The sequence below is a fragment of the Cydia splendana genome, chromosome 3 (genome assembly GCF_910591565.1).
Source record: "Cydia splendana chromosome 3, ilCydSple1.2, whole genome shotgun sequence".
Classification (NCBI taxonomy): domain Eukaryota; kingdom Metazoa; phylum Arthropoda; class Insecta; order Lepidoptera; family Tortricidae; genus Cydia; species Cydia splendana.
The window spans coordinates 4,655,831-4,669,857 of NC_085962.1; the positions used below are offsets into that span (position 1 = coordinate 4,655,831).

A 14,027-nucleotide genomic window follows, 5' to 3' on the forward strand; every position below is an offset into this window, starting at 1 on the left:
ATTTTTTAGTAACTTGGCTCCTAGGATAATCAACAATATGAATATTTGAAATTTTGTTAGTGCACGACATGATAAAGTCAAATTAAATAATTTAAAAAGGTCAGCAAAAGGTTTTGTTTTTTATTATACGTCTGGTAAAAAAATTAGAAAGGTGACAAAATATTTTCGACTTAGGGTCGGTTGCACCAAACTGTTCGTATCGTTAAAGAGTTCGCTAAATTTTTATGTATGGAAAGTTTCATAGTAAAGCGCCGGGGCGCGCCGGCTGACGTTGATCAGTCTGTCAAATGTGGTTGGTGCAACTGGCCCTTACAGAGCGATTCGAAAAACGCTCTTAGCAAACTTAATGTTTTTTCATATTTTTTTTTATTGACTTATCGAGTGATATGCTATTAACTTTATTTAAAAACACTGACTGAAAAATGTCGAAAATTGTGTCATTATTTACTTTCATTTTCCTTAGTTACCTCTACCTTTACCAACTGAACTACAAATTCATACTTTCCCAAGTTGCGTATAAAGCTGACCACTGACTAACAGTCCGCCGGACGATATCGGCCGGTCAGTTGTTCGGAACTGTCAAATTTTTGTTCTAACTGACAGGCCGATATCGTCCGGCGGCCTGTTAGTCAGTGGCCTGCTTAAGTAATGATTTTTGCTGATTATTATTGCGACTAAGTCTACCGCAAAAGTTTGTTGTACCTACTATTGCATGCCGGATACGGTGAATTTTAGAATGTTACGTCATCTTATCCAAATCTGCCAGTTGCCTGTGTCTGCTGTGAAATTAATATCTATAGATATACTTACATATATACGTGTGCGTGTGTAAATTATTAGAATAGTGGAATATCCAGGGCTCAGTCCAATCATTTGTATTGTTTGCGTTTTGACGTAGTCAGATTTTCCATATGAACTTTACTAAAGTATGAACAGTGAGCTGAAGCGTACACAAAGCTTAATGTAAGTCGTATCTGCACCTGACTATACATACGCACAATTGAAATTGTATTGACGTCCGTAGTTGACGCTATTCCTATCAGGTAAAAAATACTCATAACTAATGTGTAATCAGTCTAACAATAAAATAAAAAGATGACACATCAAGGTATAGAGAACACAAACACTCATTGTGGCTTTTTCCCTAATAACCTATAAAATAGCATAGCGATTCAAACCGGCATACAGTTCATCACTAACCCTCGACTTACCAGTTAGACTAGTGGTAGTATCATCATGTTTAAGTTAACATTTTTATTGATTGCTGTGGTGATGGATGATGGTCTGTGTAGATTTACTGCTGGTTTGAATCAACCGGGGAATACATTTGGACAGCATGAGACCAAGTCGAATGGTTCTCTGGAACAGTCTAGCAAACCTTTTACTGATAAGAACGCATCCCATATCGCTCCTGACAAATTTATAATAGGTAAGCCTAGTTACAGACGTTATTTTTTTTACTATAGCTTGTCATAGCAATAGCATTAATTATTGTAATGATTTTCGATTTCTCACATAATTTACGTAGGGCGTAATGATTCGATATAATAAAAGCTATGCTTTTAAAAAAGTACCAAAATCTGACGTGATTCCTGTGAACATTTTTATATACAAACTAAGCTAACAATAATATTCAAAGAAAGTCGGGTCGAGATATGTTATTGATTACCTACCAAAATTCACAAGATTCCTAATAACGTTTCACATAGTTTTGAAAATTCAACATATACTAATCATTAAAGCAAATATGTATCAGATTAAGTTTAAGACAAATTCTTCGATATTGACATTTGATATAGACGGAATTTTGTAACTTGTTTTTCAGCGGGCTGTCCTACAGCTATAGCCCAGTACCCATGGCTGGTCCACCTCACCATGAAAATCCATGAGCCGATGGGGACCAACATAGCCGCTTGCGGAGGATCCCTCATCAGCCGCCGACATGTGCTCACTGCTGCCCACTGCTTGGATTTCGATATCAAGAATTACGAGGAGTAAGTATGACATTATCGACTGAGTGAATTGATATTTTACTCTTAAGCCACTTTTTTTTTCCTAGCCTATTTGAGTGTCCCACTGCTGGGCAAAGGCCTCTCCCCTTAATTTCCACGACTCCCGATTTGGTGTTTCCTCCGGCCAGTTGTTCAGGAAGCTGTCCAGGTCATCCCGCCATCTCCGTTTGGGCCTGCCGCGTCCACGTCACACTTATTATTCATAATTTTATTTAAGTTAAATAACAATGGCATTTGTCTTTTTAGGTTTTGGTTTGCTTACATGATAAACTTTTTTAATTATATGGCAATATTTTGATATTTACATAAACGGAGTAAATAACCCAATAATGACCCAAATAGAACGTTGGACATACCTCAGATCAAATTATATGACTGCGGTAGGTCTCAACTCCGTCAAACTTTTCATACATTTAGGTAGTATGATTTGATGGATAGACGCAGGCACAAATCTGGAGAAGGACCAGATAACTTTACCCACCCTCAAAATTCAAATCAAAATCAAAAATCAAAATCAAAAATGTCTTTATTGCAAGATTATGGTACATTTACAATAGTAAAGTAAAGTAAAGATGTTACAATGTTTATCAGAACACATAATCTACCCGTCAGAGCATGCAATAATAATAATAATTGCCTAAACAGTGCGTTAAATGATGATTTAAAAATTCTTTTTGCAAATAAAAATAAGCGTATGATCACAATGGATGCAGTAGGTAAGCAAGAAATCATAGATTTTTTTCAGAAATCGTGTTTGCTCGAAAAAAGCGGGCAGAATTGACTAGTTTGACGATACTTAATTACGGGTTGAACATGTAGACCATAGTTTGTAGTACTGGACTAGTTGAGTACATAAATTATATTGTATTTTTTATACGATCCTGATTTCTAATTAACACTATTTTGAACAGTGTGAGCATCTGCCTAGGCGAGTACAACACCCGGACCTTCCCGAATGATTGCACCGGGAGCCAGTGCGTCCAGAACGTGCTGATGCATCCAGACAAGGTCACCATCCACAAGCAGTTCGATCGTCGCGCCATCAGCAACGACATCGCGATGTTACGGCTGGCCACAGCCGCTCCTAACTCTGGTAACTACAACTGTGCAAGTTGCAGGGTACAATACCCGAACCTTTCTGAATGATTGCACCGGGAGCCAGTGCGTCCAAAACGTGCTGATGCATCCAGACAAGGTCACCATCCACAAGCAGTTCGATCGTCGCGCCATCAGCAACGACATCGCGATGTTACGGCTGGCCACACCCGCTCCTAACTCTGGTAATTACAACTGTGCAAGTTGCAGAGTACAAAACCCGGACCTTCCTGAATGGCTGCACCGGGAGCCAGTGCGTCCAGAACGTGCTGATGCATCCAGACAAGGTCACCATCCACAAGCAGTTCGATCGTCGCGCCATCAGCAACGACATCGCGATGTTACGGCTGGCCACACCCGCTCCTAACTCTGGTAACTACAACTGTGCAAGTTGCAGAGTACAAAACCCGGACCTTCCTGAATGACTGCACCGGGAGCCAGTGCGTCCAGAACGTGCTGATGCATCCAGACAAGGTCACCATCCACAAGCAGTTCGATCGACGCGCTATCCGCAACGACATTGCGATGTTACGGCTGGCCACACCCGCTCCTAACTCTGGTAACTACAACTGTGCAAGTTGCAGAGTACAATACCCGGACCTTTCTGAATCATTGCACCGGGAGCCAGTGCGTCCAGAACGTGCTGATGCATCCAGACAAGGTCACCATCCACAAGCAGTTCGATCGTCGCGCCATCAGCAACGACATCGCGATGTTACGGCTGGCCACACCCGCTCCTAACTCTGGTAATTACAACTGTGCAAGTTGAAGAGTACAAAACCCGGACCTTCCTGAATGACTGCACCGGGAGCCAGTGCGTCCAGAACGTGCTGATGCATCCAGACAAGGTCACCATCCACAAGCAGTTCGATCGACGCGCTATCCGCAACGACATTGCGATGTTACGGCTGACCACACCCGCTCCTAACTCTGGTAACTACAAATTTGCAACTTACAAAGTACAAAACCCGGACCTTCCTGAATGACTGCACCGGGAGCCAGTGCGTCCAGAACGTGCTGATGCATCCAGACAAGGTCACCATCCACAAGCAGTTCGATCGTCGCGCCATCAGCAACGACATCGCGATGTTACGGCTGGCCACACCCGCTCCTAACTCTGGTAACTACAACTGTGCAAGTTGCAGAGTACAATACCCGGACCTTTCTGAATGATTGCACCGGGAGCCAGTGCGTCCAGAACGTGCTGATGCATCCAGACAAGGTCACCATCCACAAGCAGTTCGATCGACGCGCCATCAGCAACGACATCGCGATGTTACGGCTGGCCACAGCCGCTCCTAACTCTGGTAATTACAACTGTGCAAGTTGCAGAGTACAAAACCCGGACCTTCCTGAATGACTGCACCGGGAGCCAGTGCGTCCAGAACGTGCTGATGCATCCAGACAAGGTCACCATCCACAAGCAGTTCGATCGACGCGCCATCAGCAACGACATCGCGATGTTACGGCTGTCCACAGCCGCTCCTAACTCTGGTAACTACATGCACAGACTTTGGACTACTTTGGAGTGGCAAAATGCGGAGATAAACGTGAGATTGTATAAAAATATGACATTTCTAGTGGCACTCCCTAAATGGTGATTCTGATGTTTTTTTTTTGCATTTTACACTTTATAGTATCACACTCTTTTCAGAATACATCCGTCCGATCCCCCTGCCCACTTTCAACATCAACAACGCCAAATACGAAGGAACTCCTCTCACCATCGCCGGCTGGGGCCAGACTGAACACGGCCAAGCATCATCTATCAAACTACACGCACAAGTCCAACTGATCTCTCCAAACACCTGTAGAAAATACTTCCAGGTGACTAATAGCATGCTGTGTGCGGCAGGGAGAAACGGCCAGGACTCATGCTTCGGAGACTCTGGTGGCCCAATAGTGGTCGAGCAGCAAGGGAACTTTCAGCTCGTTGGGGTTGTCAGTTTTGGGGATAGCAAGTGCGGGGGTTCCAAGCCTTCTGTGTATACTAATGTGTTCTCTTATTTGGATTGGATCCAGAATACTACGAGGGACTAGGTTCGATCGCATGATGGATTCGCTTTGTTGACGAGTTAATCATATCCTTTTAGTAGATTGTAACATTTTTAATAATACATTATTTGTAACATTTTTAATAATACATTCTTTTTAAAAGATACCCTTAATATCACTAAACTATCACGGTTTCTCGGCTGGTGCAAAAGTTTTTTTATCTACACACATATCATAAACTCTCTATGATACCTTCAAAATCCGTAAATAATGGCCCACATTACGATAAACTGTTTTGTTACAGCAAATTTCTTATCTGTGAAAATGTGGTAATAGCTTCATTACTATATCAAAATCGATTTGGTAATGACATTCAAATTTCGAACATCTCTGAAAAAAAAAGCAATTTGATTTGACCCCTATTCTAATATCAGTCGAGATGACGTTTTATTCGAAATCAAATGACAATTGCATACAATATTGACAAATCTCGCTTGTAAGTTGGTATCGGACGATATGGTAATCGACCCCGACTCTAGTTTGTCTTTGAATTAAAAAAAAACTACGGATGCGTGACATGCGTGAAAAAAGTTTTCATTTGCCGCCATTTGATGTACAGTTTATCTTTTAATTAGTTTGTAAGTAAAAAATAATTTGTTTTGTTGTTTTTAAAGTAACTATACAAAAGTTTCGTGTAAAATGTACGATAAAGATATTTCGGAGACGCCATCTCATATCCGCGAGTTCCGCCAGAGAGGAAAGTGCCCCAATGTCGGCTGTAATATGAGGTTAGTGAATATATCATAGAAAGTTTATAATATGTGTGTAGATAAAGCAGTGTATGTAACTGTACATAATTAGGCATTAAAACACTCGTGTGATACTATTATGAAACTCATTTCATTCGTTTCATAAACCCACACTCGTATTTTAATGCCTTTCATTATGTAGCAGTCACATAAACTACTATAACACATCAGATACACAGGTGGCATCCCTTTTTCATGCACACCATTACTGAATAATTATCAATTTATGCTTTATGTAGAACGGCATTTATAATATTAATACAAGGTTAAGCTGCAATTTTGCATTTTCTGCTTGGACATAGTAATTAACGGTTTAGAAGTACAATTAGCAATCGTAGATCGTGAGCAAAATTGCACTTGTATACCAATTATCAGGTTACGTGTACATGCATAATTAATTGTTCCCATAACCTGTCTATATAAGGAGCTCGAGTCTTAAGACTGTGATAGTGCACAGCCTGGCTAACCTAACCTAACCCAAAAGAAAAGGGCAAAAATTTGATAAGTACAGTATCCGTAGACTTACAAGGTGGTATTAGAAGTAGTACTTGCGACCATGCAGTCTCTTAAATCACGAATAGGAATTCAGAAAACCGCAACGAAAGAAATCTACACATTTGAAACAAACACCACAGTATCTCTCTTCTACAAAATATGTGCTATAGTCTTCTTAGGCTGCGGTACTAACTTCATGTTCGACGATTTGAAACTACCTCGAAAAGTGGTCGAAATCTGCCGCATTGTCTCCAAAGTGTTTGCGTTGCTCGTATTAATGCTGGTCTGTTCGGCCTGTATAGCCTTTTTTACACAGCATAATTTGGATATGATGCATAAGTCCAAGTTGTGGTTGTTTGGACCTCCCCTCGTCGCTCTAAATGCTATGCAATTGAACTGTGTATTGCGCAAAAATCAGGTACTTACCTATTTAACCGGGCATCATTTTTTAAACCATAACTATAAAAATAAGACTAACTAAAGTTATATAGGTAAGTCTGTAGTCATAGAAATCACTTAAGCACACTTAAGTAATGAAGTCATGTGAACTTCGGAGGTTAAAGTAGTTTTTTTTTTGCATTTGCTACATTTAAATAGTTAATTGTGCAACAAGAAAGCAAAGTTCGCTTTTGCTTTGAGTGCTAATTTAGAGCTCCGTGCGTGCCAATTTGCATTATGAAAATTATTTCTCCAATATGACTAAAACACGTTACTTTAGGTATGCAAATTTCTTGGCTACCTACTAAGACTACTAAGTAATACCTACCGTAAAATGGGGTGAGTAGGTGCAAAACTGACATTCAAACCTCGATAACATTTTATTTTTACATATGCAAACTGAATGGTGTATATGCCGCAGTCAAAAGTGTGAACTGGTCATAAGAACTTTTAACCGACAAAAACAGGCAAAACTGCTTTTGACTGAGCATGTTGGTCAAAAGTAGTTTTACCTGAAAATCATTGGTTAATAGTAATTGTGACTGTTACTATCAGTCAAAAGTGCTCCCAGAAATAGGTAGGTTAGGGTTATTTTTTTTTTGCTACGCCCTAAAAACGAAACTGTTCCCAGAGATAGGTAGGTTAGGGTTATTTTTTTTTTGGTTACGCCCTAAAAACGAAACTGCTGCCAGAAATAGGTATGATTTTCAGGTAAAACTACTTTTGACCAACATGCTCAGTCAAAAGCAGTTTTGCCTGTTTTTGTCGGTTAAAAGTTCTTTTGACCAGTTCACACTTTTGACTGCAACATATATAATAAGTGTTCCGGACGTTAGAATTTTAGTTTTTATTTTATTTTGGGTAGTTCCATTTCATAACTTTGACGATAAACAGGAAATCCCACCTCACCCCGTAGTCCCTCGTATTTGGGGTGAGGTGGGTTTTCATACAAAGGTGATTTTCGAAGATTGGTTGATCGATTTTTTTTTATTATGAGTATTACTATAGCTTCATTTTAAATTGGAATACATTAGCAGCAGCAGTAGTTTTGTAGCAGTACTTAGCCTTAAAATTCCATCTCACTCCCTTTCATCCCTTCTCTCCCCATTCATAAGCCAACTCTCCCCGCGAACCCTAATCACCCCATTTTACGGTACTAACGAAGTTTCAGGACTTAAAAAAGTTCTTGAAATGTTTATTTTCAAATTAACGACAGATAAAAAAGCTGAGTTACACAATAGCCGTGGTACTACGAGGAATGTTCACTGTCGACGAGCTTGAGGAGGAGATGATCAGGAAAACATGGCGGTTTTCACTCGCTTTTGCATTCTTGCTAAACGGTCTATTCTTTTCTACGGGCATCGTCACTGGATACGTGGCCAGCACGACAAGTAAGTATACTATAGGTCCCCTAAAAGAAATAATCCAATAAAATAGAAATAAATAATCCAATCCAAAAGAACGGACGACTACGACGTTTGTGCCGGGTACCTACTTACCGGATTAGGATATAGGTTTATGGCTTATTATTATGTGTTTTGTTATGACCTAATGACCAATTTCCTTTTAAATTTGACGATGCGTGTTGCGGATGACATATGTAAAAATATGGGTGCATTACATTTGTTATAATTACTTTTCATATATTATAGTTTGATATATCGTTATTTTGAATAACGTAATAAATGGCATACTACCGTAATACCTAATTAACGGTATACATAATGTTATTATTGGTATAATAGTCATAAGGTATTTACACTTTGACTAATATTCATTGTCATAATTATTACATACTCTAAAGCATATTATTTGTTATAACAAGTGACATCACATAATTATTTGTGTGGCATAATAGTTGCATGACATAAATGGGTTATGTTAAGTTGGAACTGCGACTCCGCACAAACGAATAACTACCTAACAAAAGGAGGGTTAGGTTAGGTTAGAACTTTGTTTGACCCTCCGTAGAATAAAATACTCTATCAAAAAAGTGGTTTAGGTTAGGTTTGAACTGCGGCTCCCGCAGAACGAAAACCGTGAAAAAATTGGTTAGGTTAGGTTAGAACTGCGATCTCCCTAGAATAAAATAGCTAGCAAAAGCAGTAGGCCTGCGTACTAGTTATAAAAAGTATGTAAAACTTTACGTTATCAGTAAACGAAATATGACAAAAAATGTTATACAATATATGTATTTATACTTGATAAAATTGTATGAAGTGTTACGTTATACAAAAATATAATATAACAAATGTCATTATAAAAACATGTCTATATACTATTTGAAAATTATATTACATTAGGCATTATAATAATGACAGTTTAGATGAAATCACAATATAATAAAGGAAACTTATAATAAAAATTACATTATAACATAAAATAATATATCAAATGACGTTATAACAAATGTATGATAGTTTTTTTATAATTATATTAAGCATTACACACCCAAAAATATCCATAAAATAAATAATACTTTCGTCACTTAAGGGTTCCCCCACATATGTCGACGCGGAATCGGCATAATCCGTTAGGAAAAAGCTTTATGTCTACGCAATAAGAACGATAAAGTCGTCTTTCGGCTCGACTCGCATCGGCCGGCGCGTGCCGACGCGTCGACGGCTTTTTCGCTCTTATTGCGCGGACATAAAGCTTTTTCCTATCGGCTTTTGCCGAATGCACGTCGATATATCAGAGGAGATCCTAAGGGTCAATCACGAGACACAGGACGATAATGGGCCGGCCACGACCACGACATTGGCGGAGAGTGGCGGCCTTAAGGTCACATGTGGACTCCGACCATTCGTTCTTCGTTTGTATTATGGCCACCAATGGCTAGGCCATCTAGGCCTCGCGCGATCGTCTTGTATTGTGACACAGAACTGACACAGTAACGACTAGCCGGGTGACATCCGGTAAAAAAAATAACGGCCGCTTTAGCCTAAGAGTCGAGTCAACGTAGATATTCATAAAAACGAAATCCCACCAAAAACATTTTCAAGTAAAATATTGCCAAGACGACCACTGTCAAAAAGTTATCAGATCTCATCTAGAGCCAAGCTTCTAACTCTACAAGCCCTAACTTCAAAAACTCAACACCTTAGTCAAAATATGTGGCTTGGCCGTTTGGCTGTAGGTATGTGAAAATGCGTAACATAACTATCAATTTATTTAAGACACTTTTTTCCTTTGTATATCGAAAGTCTTCGTGATTCTGGGTAGAAATAACCCAGAAATTGATAGTTTATGAAAAAATAATTAAATGGTACACTTTTTCTGAAAACCTCCACGTAACACGTAAGTATGCTTAGGTAAAATATTATAGCCATTTGTTGGTTTACTTTATTCAGTCTCCGATATTTTTCAGATGAAACCTTCACGACCATAGTACCAGCTTGGCCTGATCTGAACGACCATAGCCTTGCCGCCAGTATCGCCCGAATAGTCCATTACTGTGTCTGGTAATGATATCCCAACAAAAACATAAATATGTATGAAAATAATACCTAATATGGGCCATTTTATTTCAAGTTGTGCAAGTAGAGTCTGTTGAATGTATGGGGCAATACATTCCACGACTCTTCTCTTTCCGCACATACTTTTGTCATGTGTTGCGTTGCGTATGACAACACTACTGTGTTTACAATTCAGGGTTCAGATTTCATAATGTATTGCATAAGTTGCGTACGTGGGCTAAGTGTGTAGAGTTTTATTGTGCGTCTCACTCGCGCCAATACATTGTACGGAAAGTACCAGCGTAATCCATGATAATAACTAATTGACATCAATTAGATGTCATTCTGATATCAGTGAACTGTGTTGAGATGAGTTAATGAACTGGAAACTCGGATACATTGTCATTTAGGAGTTATAAAAGTTTTAGAGGTACTTATAAAAAAATCACTCGAACATTCAACACAAAAACACAAAGTAGATATCTACAGAACCCCTAGTGTAAATTTCATTTGGTAGCGTGACGACTCGTCACTGACGAGCGTTTGCGTTATTCTATCTTTGTATGGGATTTTGAACAGCGCGCCAAGCGGGACGTTTTGGAAACTCAAAATCCCATACAAAATGACACACGCGTACGTCACGCTATCGAATGAATTTTACAATGACTTGAACTACAACAGGTACATGCTCTTAATGCGCGTCTGCTCCGTCTACTTCATAATCTTGGCCATAACCATCGGTCTCCAGTACCAGTTCAGCATGATGTGCAACTACTTCCACAGTCTTAACAGCATCTTCGCCGGAGAGGACAGCCAAGAGGAGAAACAACACAAATACGAAGACGCCTTCAAATTTGGGATTAAGATGCATTCTTTGACTCTATGGTAAGATGGAGAGTTGCGGATGTCACCCCTTTGAATTTTGGTAGACCAGGTAATAGGTATTCTTTCACTGATATGTGTTAAATTTGTTTAATGACAAAGTGTCGCCATCAACACGAGCGTAGGCTAAAGGTTTGGCGCCATCGCTCGAAAACCATACCTAAAATGGATATGCTCGTGTGAGCATAGGCCAAATGTATGGCTCCATTTTAATCAATTGTCGAAAAATGGCAGTAAATTCACTGTGGCTACAAAAATTACTTCGACGATTGCGTACCTATGTGTGATATGATATATAATATATGTAGATCATGGTTCGTGTTGCAGGTGCATCGATCAAACGCAAGTGACGTGCGGAGTAGCTTTCAGCTCGCAGTTCATCACCAACTTGGTGACACTGATATCGCTCATGGTGCAATTTATGGTATTTCCAATCCCAAATTATTTTTGACAGAAAAAACTTTACAATACAGTATAGATTGCCATTTAAATAATTTAATACCACTGTGCATCTCATGATGATTTAACAATAGTGGATGAATTTAATTTTTGTGCCCAACGTGGTAATACCTATGTAATAGTGTTTTATGCATTGAATATTATATGATATGATGATGATGTCCTCCCAGACCATTAACATAGATATCTAGGGACTGGCTTTACGAACAATAATAATGAGGCATAACAGGGGCCAGTACAGCGGTGTGACACCGGTACAACGCGATTGGTTGATGAGTTCGCATCACACGCGCGATTGGTTGATGAGTTCGCATCACGCGCGCTATTGGTCGCAACTAGTTGCGTTAGACTGCACGATTGGCTGGAATTCGTGAGGCACACCGCTAAACTATTACCATTTTTAGTGCCCGTAAGGCCAGTCCATAGATATATACGTTAATGTCCCATCAGACGTATCCGTCGACGGTGACACCCGGACAAATAAGTATTCAGTAAAGCCTGACGTGCATGGGCTCGAACGTGACTTGCGAAACCAAATACATTTATGGAGGGCTTCTACATAAATTTAAGTTAATTTTAAACTGACCGCCCCTCGCCTATAATTGAAATGTTTTGGTTTTGCAGTACATGGAACGCACATTCGGGAACTGCCTAACCGTCTTCCTGTACGCTGGGGTCACGCTCACCGCCACTGGTATCTTCATGTGGAACGCAGGAGACGTCACATTCGAGGTAATATGACTGAACTTGAGGACCTCCCCAGAACGTTCGAGACTTCCCTGTGACGATTTTGTGATATGTTAACTTAAGATCGGATATTTTCCTTCTGTGCACTCTAATGCCATAGCAACAGAGTTGAAATAAGGCTGATGCCCAACCTTTCTCGTCGCTAGAGTTTCTTGAAACGTATAAATTTCGTCACTTTGACGGCGTGTCTCACACAAGCTAATTGCGTTTATCGAAATGAATGAAATATGACCAAACTCATTATTTTATTGTTAATTACTTTCATTAACGGGACATTAGAAAATAGTCGTAGGATATGGAAAAAAATAAAACTGCAACACTGTTAAAAATCGAAAAAAAAGACGTCCGATTAGGCGACCCAACCTTACGACCCTGAGCGAGGATCACCACCTCTCTTCTGCAAACGCCGGCCTATTGCCTTAAAAAGCCGGCGAGCTTCCTTGGTATATTGAATTGGCCTCCATATTTCTGTCAACCAGGCCACCAAGCTGCGCACGGCCATGTTCCACTCTGGCTGGCATAACTGCCGGGGGCAGGCCTCTGTGCGGGTCCGCAAACTGCTCATCATCGCCATAAGACAGGCCCAAGTAATTATTTATTACTATTAATACGTACGAGTACTTTTGATACGTATGTATTTGATACCAGATATTCTAAAGGTTAGCAGGTATAGGTCCAATTAAATTAAATTCACATGTTTTATTAAAAAAACTCAAATTAAATTTTTGCAATGACAGTTTTGTTGTAAAAGAGGGCAAAGTTGTTGTTTAACCTCTCGTATTGATAGGCGAGCACGCGAAAGATTCCAAAATTGAACCACAAGCGGAGCTAGATTTTGGAATGAGTTAGTGCCGCCATAGACGTCAAATATAACACTTCCACGGTTTGGCACGTCAAATTGAGAGCTTTATTTACAGGACCCTGTGACAATCAAAGGTTTTGGGATACTGGAGCTGTCTTACGAGTCATATATTTCGGTAAAGCTCGTTTCCTTATATTAAAAAAAAAAAAAAAAAAACAATGGTTGAAGTTAACAAAACTCTTCCTTTTCAGATGGTGAAACTTGCATATTCTGTATTCTCCGTTTTGTCACAGAAATAAGTTAAATACCTACGAAGAAGGGAATTTTTATGTCGTTCCTTCACCTAGCCACAATAAGTAATTTATTAGATTTAATCCCAAGCCTTAACTAGTCAATCTAGTCATGACTTATGTTCTGACCGCGACACCTTTATCATCTTCTAATCTAAGTCTAATATTATAAACATAATTATATGTAATACATAATAATAATTTCTGGATCTGTGATAACTGTTAAAGACAGATACTTACCTAATACGTAAGACTAAAGTTTTATTCAATAAACACTACGCAAACAGCATGGTTGCATTATTTACTTACTTATGAACTAGTTAACTCCTTACATCTCCCGCGGTAAAGAAAAATGCGAAATAACATAAGTTTACGTTGCCTTACCACTGCACTAATTTCTATCTCTACAGTAGATGTCGCCCCAGCAATCCGTCATTGTTTACGATTTGTGACAAGCGTATGGTTGCGAATTTTTTACTAATACTTGCGATTTATCAAGAAAAATGTATTCATTTATGACTGTACGGGAACTGCAAACCGAGCTT

General features: G+C 39.5%; 2 protein-coding genes across 2 annotated transcripts; both read left to right on the forward strand.

The window, feature by feature from the left end:
• Window positions 1-1,820: 1,820 nt before the first annotated feature.
• LOC134806725 (uncharacterized) lies at window positions 1,821-5,196 on the forward strand. The gene is made up of 7 exons (XM_063780046.1): window positions 1,821-1,994; window positions 2,924-3,105; window positions 3,318-3,479; window positions 3,692-3,853; window positions 4,138-4,227; window positions 4,440-4,601; window positions 4,762-5,196. The coding sequence occupies exons 1-7, from the start codon at window positions 1,876-1,878 to the stop codon at window positions 5,145-5,147; spliced, it is 1,263 nt and encodes a 420-aa protein (XP_063636116.1). The 5' UTR covers window positions 1,821-1,875; the 3' UTR covers window positions 5,148-5,196.
• Window positions 5,197-6,437: 1,241 nt separating this feature from the next.
• LOC134806417 (odorant receptor 22a-like) lies at window positions 6,438-13,557 on the forward strand. Its single transcript, XM_063779684.1, has 9 exons — window positions 6,438-6,824; window positions 8,061-8,235; window positions 10,215-10,308; window positions 10,984-11,187; window positions 11,512-11,608; window positions 12,268-12,375; window positions 12,870-12,977; window positions 13,308-13,367; window positions 13,444-13,557. Exons 1-9 carry the CDS (start codon window positions 6,468-6,470, stop codon window positions 13,489-13,491), a joined length of 1,251 nt encoding a protein of 416 aa, XP_063635754.1. The 5' UTR covers window positions 6,438-6,467; the 3' UTR covers window positions 13,492-13,557.
• Window positions 13,558-14,027: the final 470 nt, after the last annotated feature.